Raw genomic sequence first — 14447 nt, 5'->3', positions numbered from 1 at the left:
CAGTTGAAAGTGACCAGAGGAAGGACAGCAAAAGTGGAAAAGGAGCGAAGGGCAAAGGAGATCAAAGCAGATCCATCAAAGTGGTGAGTTGGTCTAAATGAGTCTGCCGCAGACTGATAGAGCAGGCTGGATATTACTTTTACACGCCCTAACGGCTGGGTAATTATTGAACTCTCTCTGCTCTAGTTTTATCTGTGCTTTCTGTCAATTACATAATGTGCTCTCCTGATGATGCTCCAACAGGTAGCCTGGTCATATTTTTTGATCATAAGGTTCTCGTTCTCCTCCTCCTCCTCCTCCTCTTCACTATCTCAGTTCCCCATTCCTTTTTTTTTTTTTTTTTTTTTTTTGCTGTTCTTGACCTTTGTCTTTGTCTCAATTTCTCTTATTTTTGTGGCTTATTCCACCCTGTTCTCCCTCTTTTTCTCTTAGTGAGATAAGGCAGCTAAGCTCAAACAGATGTTCACAGAAACAGATGTGTACAAAAAAAAGTAGCTTTAGTTAATTTGTGTGTGTGTGTGTGTGTGTGTGTGTCTATGATTAATCTCTTTAATTTGACTCCTTTATCAGGCACCGGTTAACCGCGTACTCCCCCCTCATACTCTCCCAGTGGACACCCACAACTTCAAATGTATCCTGACACCTCAAATCTTCAGTGAGCCTCAGATAACCAAAGTAAACCCACAGTGATATGACTGAGGTAGAGCATGCTTTTCTCTGAGATGACCTCATTCAATAGTCCAGTCGAATTATGAGTTCTGTAGGACTTTACATACCCTCAGCTTCACTGTGAGTTTGTGCTTGTGCCATTTTAACTTTTGCTGTGTCATCATTTGTTTACTTAATGTAAAGGAGAGTAACTCTCCCTATAAAGAGCAGATGTGTATACTGGCTTTCTGCTCTTTCCATGAATCCAGTACACCAGGCTGTAGTATTCACAGACCTCAGTCCTGTTCAGGTGAGTGTGCTGAATTTAAGTGGAACTGAGGCGGAAAGATGCATGCACTGTTTTTGTTGAACAAAGGAATTTGAAAGAGATTTCATCTACAGAGTATATTCTTTAACAACCCCCCCTAAGATATTGTTGATCCACGCAATGAAGCAGCAGAGCCCGGTAAGTAAACTCAGATGGCTTCAGGGTTTTTTTGGGGTTTAGGAAGCAATGAGCTGTCATTTTTATCAGATATAACCTGCATTTATGGGTTTTGCTTAACCTCTGGCATTTTGTCATAAGCTGCTATTTTAGAATGTGTAATGTTATACTAATGACAAACAGCAACCCCAGCGCCCCGAAATTCTGGGAGGAAAATTCCCATTTTGCAGGAAGAGCTGACAGACTGGACTGATGTATACTAGTCTGATGTATGCTAGACTGATGTATACTTGTCAGACTTCAAATTTGACAGTGTTAAAAATCACCCAGGTGTACCTCAATGTATTTATTTACTTGCTTGTTTGTTTACTTACTCCTGTGTGCATTTAGGTTTGCACATTTCCCTGTCTGTCTGTCCCTGTTTGTTTTATTCTGTGTTAACTAAATGTGTCTAAATGTGTAAGACCGCAGTGGATGCATTTCCGGGGTTTGTGTGCCTGTGTTTGCGTAGCACGCTTAGATACCTCACCATTAGGGCGCTGCAGTGGGCAGGCTGCATGTGATGCAAAGACCTTGTTGAGTTGATCGAGGAGAGTTTGAAAGTGATTAATCATGTGCTTGCCAAAAGGCTGGTTAAGAGTTGAGATGACCTCAAGCTGCCCCCTCGCTCAGCCCTCCTCCTGCCCTCACGTCCCATGATGCTCTGCCCGGCACGGACATTTTAAGGACGAGCTACAGCGGCGTGTCTGCCGTTTTCCTCCCTCCGTTAAATATGCCAAAGCGAGGATAATTTAGATTTAAAGGCTTGCTTTTTCTCTGCAGGATGGTGCGGTCCTGCAGAGAGAATACAGAGAATTTTGGAGACGTACGCACAGCCCTTCACATCTCACTGGGAAGGAACTGTGGGCAGTGAACACAGGTTAGGAGTAATCTTAGGACATAACACATTCACAATCCTGTACATCCTTATCCCATAATCTAATGCTCCAGAAGACATTTTAATCCAGAATATATGATCACATTAGTCAAACTTGACATTTTACACTTTGGTTGGTTTTGCCGCATCAGCATGATTCTCTAATTCTCACGGGTTTAACTCTGTTTGGTGTAAAAGACCAGACAGTGTTAAATGTTAGATATGTGTGCTTATGTGCAGCCTTACAGATGTGATGCATCTCATGACAAACTGCAGTGCTTTCGTCTTCTCTGGTGCCGAGCCTCTCCTTTCAAATATTCCTCCATCAAAACTGGCCCTCCTCAACCTGTCTGGTGAGTCAGTATCTGCAATATCTCTGTTTCTTTCCCAAATCTCTCTTTTACAATATTGGATGAATACTCAGAACTGGAATTTCAAATGCCAGTCCTGTCTTTTTTTTTTTTATTAAATGCCTACTTTTTCTTCCAATAACATACCTAGAACCAGATCTCTAAAACAGATATGCATGCATAAATCAAATCTACTTGGGGCTCTGTATTTGATTCTGCTAAGCCATGCTGCAAATATGCCCAGTCTGTAGTGCAAATTCAACAGACCCTTTTAAAGCTTAGTTTTGATAGAGACATTTTGTCTGAGACAACACAAAAATGACTCATCCCCATGCCCATCAAATGCAGTCCCAAAGTTATACCAGTACCATTTTACAACGTTATTTTAAGCTTAATGTAAGATGAAAAAACATAAATTTTCTGTAGACTCCTTTGGATGCGCTTATCAACGCTCCTTGCGAGAACTGAAGCAAATCCTTAAAAATTATATAACACGATGATTTATTGATCTCTAGGATAATTTTTACATTCATCAAAGTAAAAATTCTCTGATCGACGTTTAAAGGCAAAGTCTGTGAGGCTTACGCAAGTCTGGGATTGCGGCTTAAAAAAAAAAGCTCAGTTTTTCTTTTTTTTATTTTTAGAAAGATCATTAATAATTCAATTCCTTTGGTAGTAAATGTAAAAGCACCCTTCTCAGCCATTCACAGTTAGAGGGACTTTATGATACAGACTGCTGTTACAGGACCACTGTGGACTTAATGACCAGAAAAGGAGCTTATGCAGGGCTAATTTAACTTTCTTTCATGTATGTAGACAACATTCATATGTGGATAACATCTCTTTTTTTGTGTGGAAAGCATTTTTCTTTTGGTTTCCTGTAACAGTTGTGCACTTGAAGTGAAAATCAAATCTGTCAAACTTGGTGTTGCTCACTTTCAGGAATACAGCTTGGCATTGATTGCATGCGTAATTTTGCCGTAATTTTCAACAGGTGCTCGTCTGAGAGTTGATCTTGTCCTTAACATTGTACCCATTCATTTACTTATGGCCTGTTTATCTCACCCAGTTCTGTAATGAATCAGTACAACACACAATGCTTTCACACTTCTTCTCACACCTTCATAGCGTTTCTCTCTGGCCCTGACAGTGGCGTTTGCTTGTTACAGTCGAGTGTCTCCAGTGGTAGATAAGGGGTGGGAGTGGGGTTAGTCTGTGCTTCGCGTTTTTGGGTGAGAGGCCCAGTGAGGACATGGACAGGCTCACAGTCACCGGACATGAGGTATCAGTTTCATCTATTAAGGCTGGCAAGAGTGTGGAGGTGGTGGAAGTGAGGGCTAAATGAATGATTCTCTAATTAGACGGGGAAGATGTCAGTTTCATCCCTCTAAGTAAATGAGAGTGAGAACCTTATTTTGTCTTCTTTTCACTCTGTCACGTGTGGTGTGTGTGATAAATTAACAGGAGAAAGAAACCCAAACTGTCAAACACAGCCTGCAAGATGCTAATTCAAATGCCCATGCATCATTGCATCACTTAGCTGGGCTGCTGGGATCAGCAATCTGAGTATTGACATTCACTGATGGTTAAAGGGTGTCACATAAAGACAAGGTGGAAAATGGTCAAGAATGCTCTCCTTCACCTTTTTGGTTTGGTTGATAGTTTTGTTTTTTGTTTTTTTTTTTGGGGGGGGGGCAGTCATTGATGGTGCAGACACCTTACACTGGTCACTCTGCAATCTGCAATTCTGGGCATAATTATTTGAATTCTTTGGCTGCATGTCTGTTTGTCATTATTAACCAGCTCCTTTGCTATCTGTACCAGCAGTCCCAGCATTCCCAGACATTCTTACTTAAAGAACGCTTTTATTACTTTCTTTCAATGGGTACAGTTTATGAATTAAACATCAAGTGTAAACGACAATCCAGAGTGAAACCAGAGAGAAAAAAAATCCAATGCAATCTAGCTCTGTGTTAAGCTGTAATTACCCCTGTGTCTCGTTCTGACTCCAGTTCACACTCGATTCATCGGCTCCTTCACCCACCTTATACCATCTGTAGATTACAGCACGGTCACCAGAGAGTGCACACGGGTTGTGAGAGCTAAGCTCTGTAAGAGAAACCCATTCACAGCAAATTATTTAATGAAGACAATTTACTGACAGATAACAATACCGGACATTGAAAAGGGAAGAGCACACAGAGGACTACCACTACTGTAATGTTGATAATTACACAGTGCTTTTTAAATCTCTTAGGAGATGGCATGGCGCTAGGAGGAGGGTACATTACTGAACAAAATAACTGTACTGGAAAAGAGGAGCAGTTGACCCATAATGACATACCCATATGTAACCAGTTATTTCTGTTGCCGTTGCTCTGGATTTGGAATAAGACACTTTAGCAAACAGGTCGGAAACACACACTTCCATCTCGCTCCGCAGCACAGATTTGACGCTCAGGATGATGGGCTTAGCGTGGGAAATGTCCTGATGTGCTAAGTTCTGACAGTAATATGCCTGTTTAATATAACTGTGAGTAAAGTTCTTACAAACTGTCCTTTAATGTCATTATGTTGGGATGTGTCTTGCAGAGTGCCAAATGGTCATTCTGTTTGAACTGGTCCAGAATGGCACCAGCATGCTGTCCCAGTCCACAGAGGATGTCCAGAACAGGTGAGAGCAGTTCACCTCTGAGTCATAGTACATCGTGAAGTTCCATTAGATAATCACATTCTGGCTGTTATGCTGGTTCTGAACTGTTAATTACATTGTAATAAGTGTGATGGGAAATGACCCACAGAACAGAGCACATAAGCCCAAGTGCAAATAAAATGAATGTCTCAACCAGGGTTTGCTGGTGGAGGGAGGTGAAAGACAGGTGAAGCACAGGTTGCTGTCAAGGAAGAGGTGCTTTAGCTGATCGGCTTTTTTTTTTTCCCTGGGGCTGAGTTAGCTAGGCCCCAGGACACAGGATCCACAGGCTGTGAACCTGTCTGCTTTAAAGAGCAAGATCCAGAGAGAGCCAGCAAGACAGGAAACCACTCATTTAGAGCCTATACTCCACACCACCAAGCTAACTCCTGTTTGTGGGGATGATAACAAGGGAAGCAAAGAGACATGCAGCTGGTTGAGGGATCTGTCTTAGTTTCTCGCCCTTTTCCACTGACAGCTGTCAGGTGGACTCTCCATGGTCCTTACTGATGTTACCTTGTTGGCACTGAGAACTGGTGCAGGAGGAAGAGACAGGCACCTTACCCACACCACGATAGTGATGTTAGTTGAACAGGGTTAGATGCTGTCTTTTGTGCTTTTCCTGATGTTACTGTCTTATAGTTAATGCGCCTTATAGGAATCTTTAAGTTCAACTATGTGCTTTCTCTTTAAATTAATCTCTCTCTCTCTCTCTCTCAGTTTGGCTCAGCTGGCTCTGAAGGCCTCTCTGCACACAGCAGGTTTGTTCAGTCTGAGTGGAGTTCACTCCATCATGCTAAACCAGTGGCCCTGCAGCGCCAGTACCAGTGCTCACAACATGGACTCTGTCATGGAGAGTGAGTGCTCAGTAGAAACAGACCATAAACACACACGCATGTACACACGCAGCTGGCGATGGACAATTCTACATTAGCTTATGCTGCATATTGCATCACATACAGCAGAGCCATGTGAAGTCCATGGTGGAAAGCATGATTGACATGGCCAGTAAATATTTCAACAGGCTGAAATACTGAATGTGTGTGTGTGTGTGTGTGTGTGTGTGTGCGTGTGTTTCACACAGATCTTTTGAAAGTAGGACTTTCTTCAGGCCAGACTGTCCATGCACTGCGAGCACAGAATAAGCAAAAAGATGAGAGAACTTTCGAAAATAAAGGTGGGTATATTTGTGTGTGCATTAATGTGTGTGTGTGTGTGTGTGTGTGTGTGTGTGTGTGTGTGTGTGTGTGTGTGTGTGTGTGTTTGTGTGTGTGTGTGTGTGTGTTGGTATGCCTGTTTGTGTGTGGATGTGTGTGTGTGTGTGGGCACATGCGCATGAACTTAACATGTTGAATCTCTCTCTTTCTCTCACTCTCTTGCTCTCTCTCTCTCTCTCTCTCTCTCTGCCCCCCTCTATCCTCACTATAGACTCTGCACCTTCTGTACATGCAGATACTGGAGCACAGAGTGTCTTACCCATCAATCAGAAAAAAGGGAGAGAGTCATCCTCATACAACTTTGTCATATATGGATTGCCTAATCTAATAGTAACCTGAAACACAACTGATGCTCAAACGTGTCGACTGTTTAAAAAAAAAGGCAGTGTAATAACCTAACAACATTCAGCACACGTCATTTATAGCAACGGGAAACCATTTCAGTGCTCCTTGTCTTTTTTCATGGAAGTGTTATGTGCTGTTTTGCCAAAATTAAATTTGCTGATTTGTTCTGATTCTATTCAATAGTTGTTTCTCATGTGTTATACTCTCTCACAAGTCTATCTAAATAGTGCTTCATACCAGTGATCCACCACGTTCGACCATGTTCACACGCCTCTGTTTTTTTTGGAGAATGGTATAACCCATGAGTAGTAGAGGCTATGGAAAGTGTCTACCTTAACCTTAACAAATCTAACTCAAGACCATAGCTTATCTCATAATGCAGAGAGAGCCAAGAGGAGTCCTGCATCAATTTAGAGGGCCCTAATTTAATTTAAAAAACTAGATATTTTTTTTAAATACATGTTTGTCTCTAATATTTTTCTTCATATTTTTTATTTTATTGCAATCATTCAACTGCATAAATCCTTTTTTGAAAATCTCTCCTGTTCAAGGACCACCAAATAGCGATAGGAATTGTGCTGTTTTTGATTTAAGTTTCAGTGCAGTCTAAAGACTTAATATTCAGTACCTCGCAGACCCATCAGCAATCTGCAGTACCAGGATTATAAACATGAAATTGTCCAGTTAACAGTGCAGTTTGAATCTAGCAGACAAAGAGAGACACAAACCATTGACCTTCTGTTGCTAGTCCCAGAGTTGTTTTCTAACAACCAGAGCAGTGAAATAAAAGCCTCATAAATTCCCAGAGCTATTTGTATGATGGGGCCCATGTTAAGACAAGGGTTGTCTTGACACACTCTTGGCATCTACTACAGTTTAGTTTTATCGCACATGGATGCTGAAATATTTTCTGGCCGTTAATCTGCCAGTTCCCTGTGCTCTGCTTCTGAGTTTTAATCAAAGGAAGCTCATTGTTGACCTGTTTCTGCTGGGAAATGAAAGGAAAGAGTGAATAAAGGTTGAGTGAGTTAATGCATCAAATGCTGCTAACAGTCTCGAGTGTACACAGTATGTGATCTGTAGGGGGATGAGGGGGGATGCCATCCCCCTTGATAGCAAAATGACCAAAATGCATCCCCCTTGTTAATCTGCCATCCCCCTACATACTCTGTAGAGTAGTTTCAGTTGCCATTGGGCCATCCAAATCAAATCGCCTACTGAGTGCACATATTTGATTTCAGGTAGAACTCTGAAATTTCCTTCTCTCTTCTCATGCATTTGATCTCCAGCTTCTTCCTTACTGTGTGTTTAGGTGCAGTTTTATGCATTTATACATGTATGTATGTTTGTACATGTGTGCACATGAGTAAACATGAAAGTTTGCATATACTGATGGCAGTTATGATAATCCCCCTCCGCTCTTTGGCCTATAACAGGAGTTTAGTGTCTTAGTACTTAAGTTTTATCTGGTAACTATGGGTCACCTTGTCTTGTCACTCTTATGCCATCTGACTACATGGAGACTGGCCAGAGAGTCCTCACTCTTATCACAGGACAACCCAACCAACAGCTTTCTCCCAGGCAAGGAGAAGGGAAAAATAGAACTCAAACTGCAGGAGTCATGAACAGTTCCAAAAACCGGAGGAAAAACACTCCATCAGAAGCAGGTATGGTCTGAGTACATCTGACCTGCATTAACCCATGTGTAGCACGTTTAACTACTTTAAATTTGTGTTTGTAATTTGTGATCAAAGCCTGAATTAAAGGTTTCCTAGCAACATAAGAGGAAACATGCTTCACCTGATTTGACACAATATGCGGCTCATTCAGCTAAACAGAGCTGGCTTGGTTCCTAATTATTTATTCTAATTTGAGGGCGTTATGAGTTTATCTGAATAAATAAGTGCCATAACAATATTCCACATAAGCTGCTAATCTGCCTGTTTCCTGTTTTTGCCATTAAATCTGACTGACTTTTAATGAAAGGGTGCTTAATTGGGAGGTATATTTGCAGTGGTAAAATCCTTGGCCTGCGGTTAGATGCATAATGTGCTATCATAAAGGAGGGCACCAACTGCTGGCGTCAAAACAGTGTTTGAAATTCATTCATGAGAAATGGAGAAGAGACTTCGAACGAAATAGGCTAGTGTGCAGTGTTGTTGAATTGTTTTAAAGGGACATCCCATCACAGTGGCTACCCCGGGAACAGGAGAGGGAGAGAGGATGGAGACGCCGACCATGAAGGTAACTTCATCTCTGCGTGTTTAACGAGCAGCACCTCTATTTTGGGGGAAGCTGTTTAGAGGGCCGAGGGACTTTTTGGAGACTCTCCAACCAATAGAAAATTTCATTGTTAATAGTAGAACACCTGTCTTAACCCAGGTTAACACCAGCCTGACCTATTCAGCATTTCATTAAAGTGAAAATGCAGTTGAATGTTGTTCCAAAGACCATTAAATAATATTAGGGGGGAAAAAAAACAGAAAAAAACCTGAGCAATAAGCAAGATGTTCAGCCCGGGGCTTAAGATATCTCTCTGTGAGTGAACTGTAGCTCAGAGATATTGTAAGTTGCAGTAAGTAATTAGTAATGAGTTAAGTGAAAGCAAAAATATGTCCCTCTTGCGATTGTGGTCACGGCAGTAGTTTGACAGACCTCGCAGGCCAAATAATCACACTTGAACCCAGTATATTGATTCATATATTACTTGGTGCAAGGTATCTGCTGTGTACCTTTATGTGATATAACGGAGGCTGAAGAGTGCTCTTTCTTTAGCCTGAGAGAGAGCTTTAAAAAAAAAAAAAGGACAAAAGAAAGAGAGAGTCTTTCAATGTGATACAGCCTCACTCCTTTGCCATCACCACAGTCACATTACCAGAGAGTAATAGTGTTAGTTTCCCAGACAGACGGGTCATTTTGACCTCTTGTTTTTGTAAGACAGTAGGGTGACATGACATTTGATGGAATAAAACATAGGAACCTACTCAATGCAACTGGATGACAAATGCAAATTTAAAGAACTATGAGTTCTGGGCAGTTCCTCTATTTTTAGTCCATCTAAGTAAATAATCTGAATGAACATTTCCAGCAGCGGGAGTTGCTGTATACATTAATGAAATTGCATTATAAGTAGGCAAAAGAGCCATTTGTCTGAACTTTAGAGCCATCATATACTGTCATCATTAGTACTGGGGTGATCATTCTTGGTGATTGTTACTCTTGTTGCTTTGGTTACTGCTGCCCTTTGTTTGTGTAAAGTTCTGATTTGTGATTGGCTGCTGAACATAGCCCCTGGTGCTCTCAGTGTCACCCACTGCCAAACATCCTTAGTGTGATATTCATACAGACTTTTTGCAGCATGGCGACAGACTGTTCATATGTGGTACCTGTCAGTTATGCTTTGTTATGCATATTCTTAAGTCTGATATTACTTGTTGTATTGCGTCATGACTACCTATGGTATTCTTATAATGCATACTGTCGATTGCTTTAACAGAAACGGCATATTCAGTCTTTGTGGCAACACTGTCCCATCTAGTAATGCATAAAAGGATGTGTTTCTTCTTCCTACAAATCTTTTTATTGTCTGTACACTTTTAAATGGCATTTTTCCTCTTACATTAGTACATTCCATTCTAGAGGACAGGGTGTGAATGTAAAAGAGCATGTCCATTTGTCTTACCAAACAAACTAATAATTCACAACCACTCTTAATATACCTCAGCCCTGCGGACAATTCAGCCAAGACTTCATTGAACAGTGAATCATCTTGGCAGACACACTTCCTCTAAATCATTACCTTAAATGAATACAGGTTTATGGGAAACAGATGCATCTCTGAGAAGATGTTTGCGTTGACAGATGTGAAGTCGTTCAGTATTCTATTTTGACTCCTCGTTAGAGTCGTCATTATTACTGAGGAGTAATTATAAAGTCAGTGGCCTGTATCATTTCTCAATGCCAGAACATGCTGACAGGGAAAGGATGCCTTACAAACATACCAATGATATAATGTGATACTGTTCAGTTTCAACTACTGTTCTGGTTTGATTATCAGGCGTCTCTAATAATTTGATTCTGACATCTGTGTCCCAGTAGTAGTGTGTGTGTGTGTGTGTGTGTGTGTGTATATATATATATATATATATAAACATGTGCTCCACTAGTAATTGTGCAGATATTCATAGCTTATTGAATTACCTATGCAATGTCAATTATAAAGAAGTGGAGTACAGTGAAACAGTGTGTACTTACACAGGTGATGCACAGTTTTAAACAAATTGTTTAAAAATACAATTTCAGATGTAACTCTGAGAAAGTACTGTTGTGTAAGATATTTTAGTGCTGTAGATGCTGCAATAAAAAAAATATGCATATTCAGTGGTGTGTGTACTAGACTGGCTGGTGGCTCAGAGATGTGTTTGGTCCTGTCCTGTATTCAGGTGAAGGGGAACTTCTAACCCTTCAGCGTATGTACCACCGTCTAAATGAAGCCAGGAGAAATGAAGAGAGACAGACACGAGAAACCTTGCGCAAACAGAGGTATACAACCAAACACACAGATTTATGAGTTCAACAGAAGTTTTTTAAAAAGCAATCCTTTGATCATGCACTATTGTAACAATGTGTCGTTTTTCTACAATCAGGATATCCTCTCATTCTGTCTTTTTACTGTTGCTTCTCTGGTCATTGAATTGTACTTGGCAATGGTCACTGTATGGCCTTTATTATAAATAGCATAACTGTTCTCCACATTTTTTTAACACATCAGTAAATGGCATAAGGTTAGCTGTGTGTTTGACTGAAGAAATTTTTGGCACTAATGCAAATCTACTTTAATTCACTTGTTCATGTTGCTCTGTTTGCAGCCAGCTGATTGGATCTTTGAGGACAGAGAAAGAAAAGCTACTCGTCAGTCTGGAGGGGGCGGGGCTTAATTCATTGAAGAAGGCGGGCTTTATGAGCCAGTCCATTCAGGCATTACACCAACAAAATTATGCTTTGGATGAGCACATCTCTCAGGAAAAAGAAACACTCACTAGATTACAGAAAGAGGTTTGAATGCTTACTTGGAAATTACATATCTTAAAATTACATATCATATCTTAGTGCATTATATATCGTAAAACATCCGTAAAACTCTTACGTTTATTTCGCTGATGATAGTCATTTATTCCCAATCAATGTGGACATTTATGACTCTCCTCAGGGTAGTGATTGAGAAAATTCACTTCGCATAGCAAAAGAGAATTACCTTTTTTTACATAAGCAAATGTGGTACATCGTGAATGTCAGTTGTTGATTTTAGGAAGTTTATACTGGCTGAAGAAAGACTCTATATCAGATGTGAAGATTTGAAATGAAGCAGTGCATAAAGAAGAGGTCCAAGTTACATCCCCTTTTTTAAACCACATACTGCAAATACCGTGGTGAAATGAATATTTTCCATGCCACACCGGTCTAACTGTACTGCAAACGAAACATTTGGTCGCTACTTCCACTGCCAGAAATGAAACACTTGATGTCTGCCACCCATTCTCTCCGCCGTCACAATAAACATGAGCAAAAAGACTTTATGGTAAAATACAAATTTTGTGAAGTGAAGAGTTTAAGCCGTGAAATGATTGAGTCTGTTTTGCTGGACTGTTTGATGCTGTGGTATTAGTATTCTATTCTGCTGTCGGTGGGATTTGAGTCTAAAATTTGTATAAAGACCACACAACAAGAATACCTCAGAATCCTGTTTATAAATTCTAATTGAAATTTTCTAGGTAATAAATCAGTTTTTTTCTTCCTCCCCCCGTTGCTTAGTTCTGAAGCAGGATAGAATTTGAAAGTTTCTCTCTTGCTTTTTATCAGTTGGACCTGGCAGCTTTTCTTCTGAACAGTCTGACTGGGGGGTGGGGGGTATGGGGTGGGGGGCTGTTGTATTTGGATGCTTTTTTTTGATGTGACAAAATGAAAATATTTGCTGTCAGTTGATTATTCATAAAACTAAACCTTTGGAGTAACTATTAAACTATTGAGTTTATTCAAAGAACAAAATTGTGTGTTGCTTACAAATTCAAGACCAACTGTTGTGAACAGCAGGTTATAATTACTTTATTAAGTTTACATAAATCCTGCAGATAGAAATGCATCATCTGCAGAATAACATTATCATCAATGGCATCACCCATGTAAAACAAATGGCTGGTTGGTTTTCCCACGTCACACACACACTGCCTGTTCCCGCTCATTGCCTAAGAAGATATTTCATGAAAAGAAAGATACTGAAATGAACTAATTTGTTTGTCTTACGGCTTTGTGTAGATACAGGACCTGCAAAAGGACGCTGATATAGAAAAAAGAGCCTCAGTTGCCAAAGAAGATCTCACCAAAAATCAGAGGCTGTCTGGACAATTAACCCAGGTTAGTTAACACAAGTCCCCCCCCCCCCTTTCATTTGTGTCTAGCTTTTTTTCCCTCCTCTAAATCCCCCTCTACTCTTGACATTCCTCTAACTTGTTTGACCTGTAGCTGACTTGGAGTGTCCTCTAGTTGAATCTCCTTTTTTCAGCTTTCTGCATGCAGAGACATAAATGAATTAGGTCTGTGTGGCTTAATTAGATTGATCTTAACAGCACATTACAGTCTATCTACTGTTGCTCTTTACCAGTATCAGAATAATAACAGTCACAATTTTGGTTGCTTCACTTCCCACATTTACAGTATATCACAGCTTTCTGATTAGAGAGTTCTTGATTGTCACTGATTATTAAATCTAAAGAAGTTATCCTGCCGGTTCAGTCAAAAGATGTCATTTTTCATTTCTCCATAGTACAGCAAGAGAAAGTGTCTCAGTGTCGCAGGAAATGACCTCTGTTAGTAGTCATTTATAAAGCTCTGTACCTCCCCAAGACTGAGAGAACTCAGAATCAGCTCACACTATCTCAGTCTGCCACATCCAGACAAGATATACAGAGACAGTTTTGTGTAGAAGCACTGATACTTAGAAATCACTCTCGAGTATTATATTTCAGTATTTTTATTGTTTTGTTGTGTGCATCATTAATAATTTAAACCTGACCATAATATATCTAAATATTACAAGAATCTGAAAGACTGAAATGTTATATTACTTCTCTCAGCAGCAACTTTGAACAGCTTGTTTGTCATGTGTTGTGTGAATATTTTTGTAACCAGTTTGGCTGAAGCTTGCCTGTTTCTCGAGACAGACCCGCCTAGACATCCCATAAAGAGGCTTTAATTTTCTGGCTCTGAGAATCCAGCACTGTGATGTAAGAGCAACTGGTTGACCAGAGAGTTTAAGAGTGCTACAGTCAGGAGTTAGCTACAGGGATCTCTTGATGGCCCTAATGTTGTTAGCTTTCTGTCCAAATGGCGTGTCCAAATGTTTATTGCTACTGAGATGAGTTCCAGTTGAAAAACAGATTCCCTTTCCATTTAAATCCTGTTGTAAGACCCTGCTCTTATAGGTGATTCAGACAGGCACGAGTACAAGTCAGGTTTACATAAAATATCGTTTGTTTGTACCATGTGCCATTCTACTCTGCAGTCTAAACAATGATGTGCTCTCCTTTTGTTGTCCCTGAGACTGTCATTGGTCTACACGGAGCTTTCTGTGTTTGACAAATACAGTATTTAGGTTTTATAACTTTTTAACTAATCTTGGTCTTATTCTCGGTCGCCTGCCTCCAGGTCAATAAAAAGTTCAGCTCGTTGGTCTCCACCAACTCTCAGCTCCGCCAAGACATCGAGACCATGAGAGGAGAAAGGGACAAGTTCATGCAAATGCATTGCAAACTAAAGAAGGTGAATGAAAATCAACTAG

The 14447-nt window shown here is 40.4% G+C and overlaps 1 protein-coding gene across 1 annotated transcript in view; it reads left to right on the top strand.

Annotated features, from left to right (window-relative positions):
• The window catches only part of cfap46 (cilia and flagella associated protein 46), a 75444-nt gene that overhangs the window by 48270 nt on the left and 12727 nt on the right, over positions 1–14447 (top strand). Inside the window, exons 51-60 of the mRNA XM_030772271.1 lie at positions 4–83; positions 571–631; positions 1079–1114; positions 1916–2019; positions 2230–2362; positions 4952–5033; positions 5772–5908; positions 6136–6228; positions 8805–8857; positions 14315–14428. Of these exons, the coding sequence (XP_030628131.1) occupies positions 4–83; positions 571–631; positions 1079–1114; positions 1916–2019; positions 2230–2362; positions 4952–5033; positions 5772–5908; positions 6136–6228; positions 8805–8857; positions 14315–14428 (893 nt within the window). The remainder of the gene's footprint in view (positions 1–3; positions 84–570; positions 632–1078; positions 1115–1915; positions 2020–2229; positions 2363–4951; positions 5034–5771; positions 5909–6135; positions 6229–8804; positions 8858–14314; positions 14429–14447) is intronic.

This window comes from Chanos chanos, chromosome 4 (genome assembly GCF_902362185.1).
Source record: "Chanos chanos chromosome 4, fChaCha1.1, whole genome shotgun sequence".
In the NCBI taxonomy this organism is placed as follows: domain Eukaryota; kingdom Metazoa; phylum Chordata; class Actinopteri; order Gonorynchiformes; family Chanidae; genus Chanos; species Chanos chanos.
Note: the sequence above shows the minus strand (reverse complement) of the source record. Positions and strands in the feature narration are given on the sequence as shown.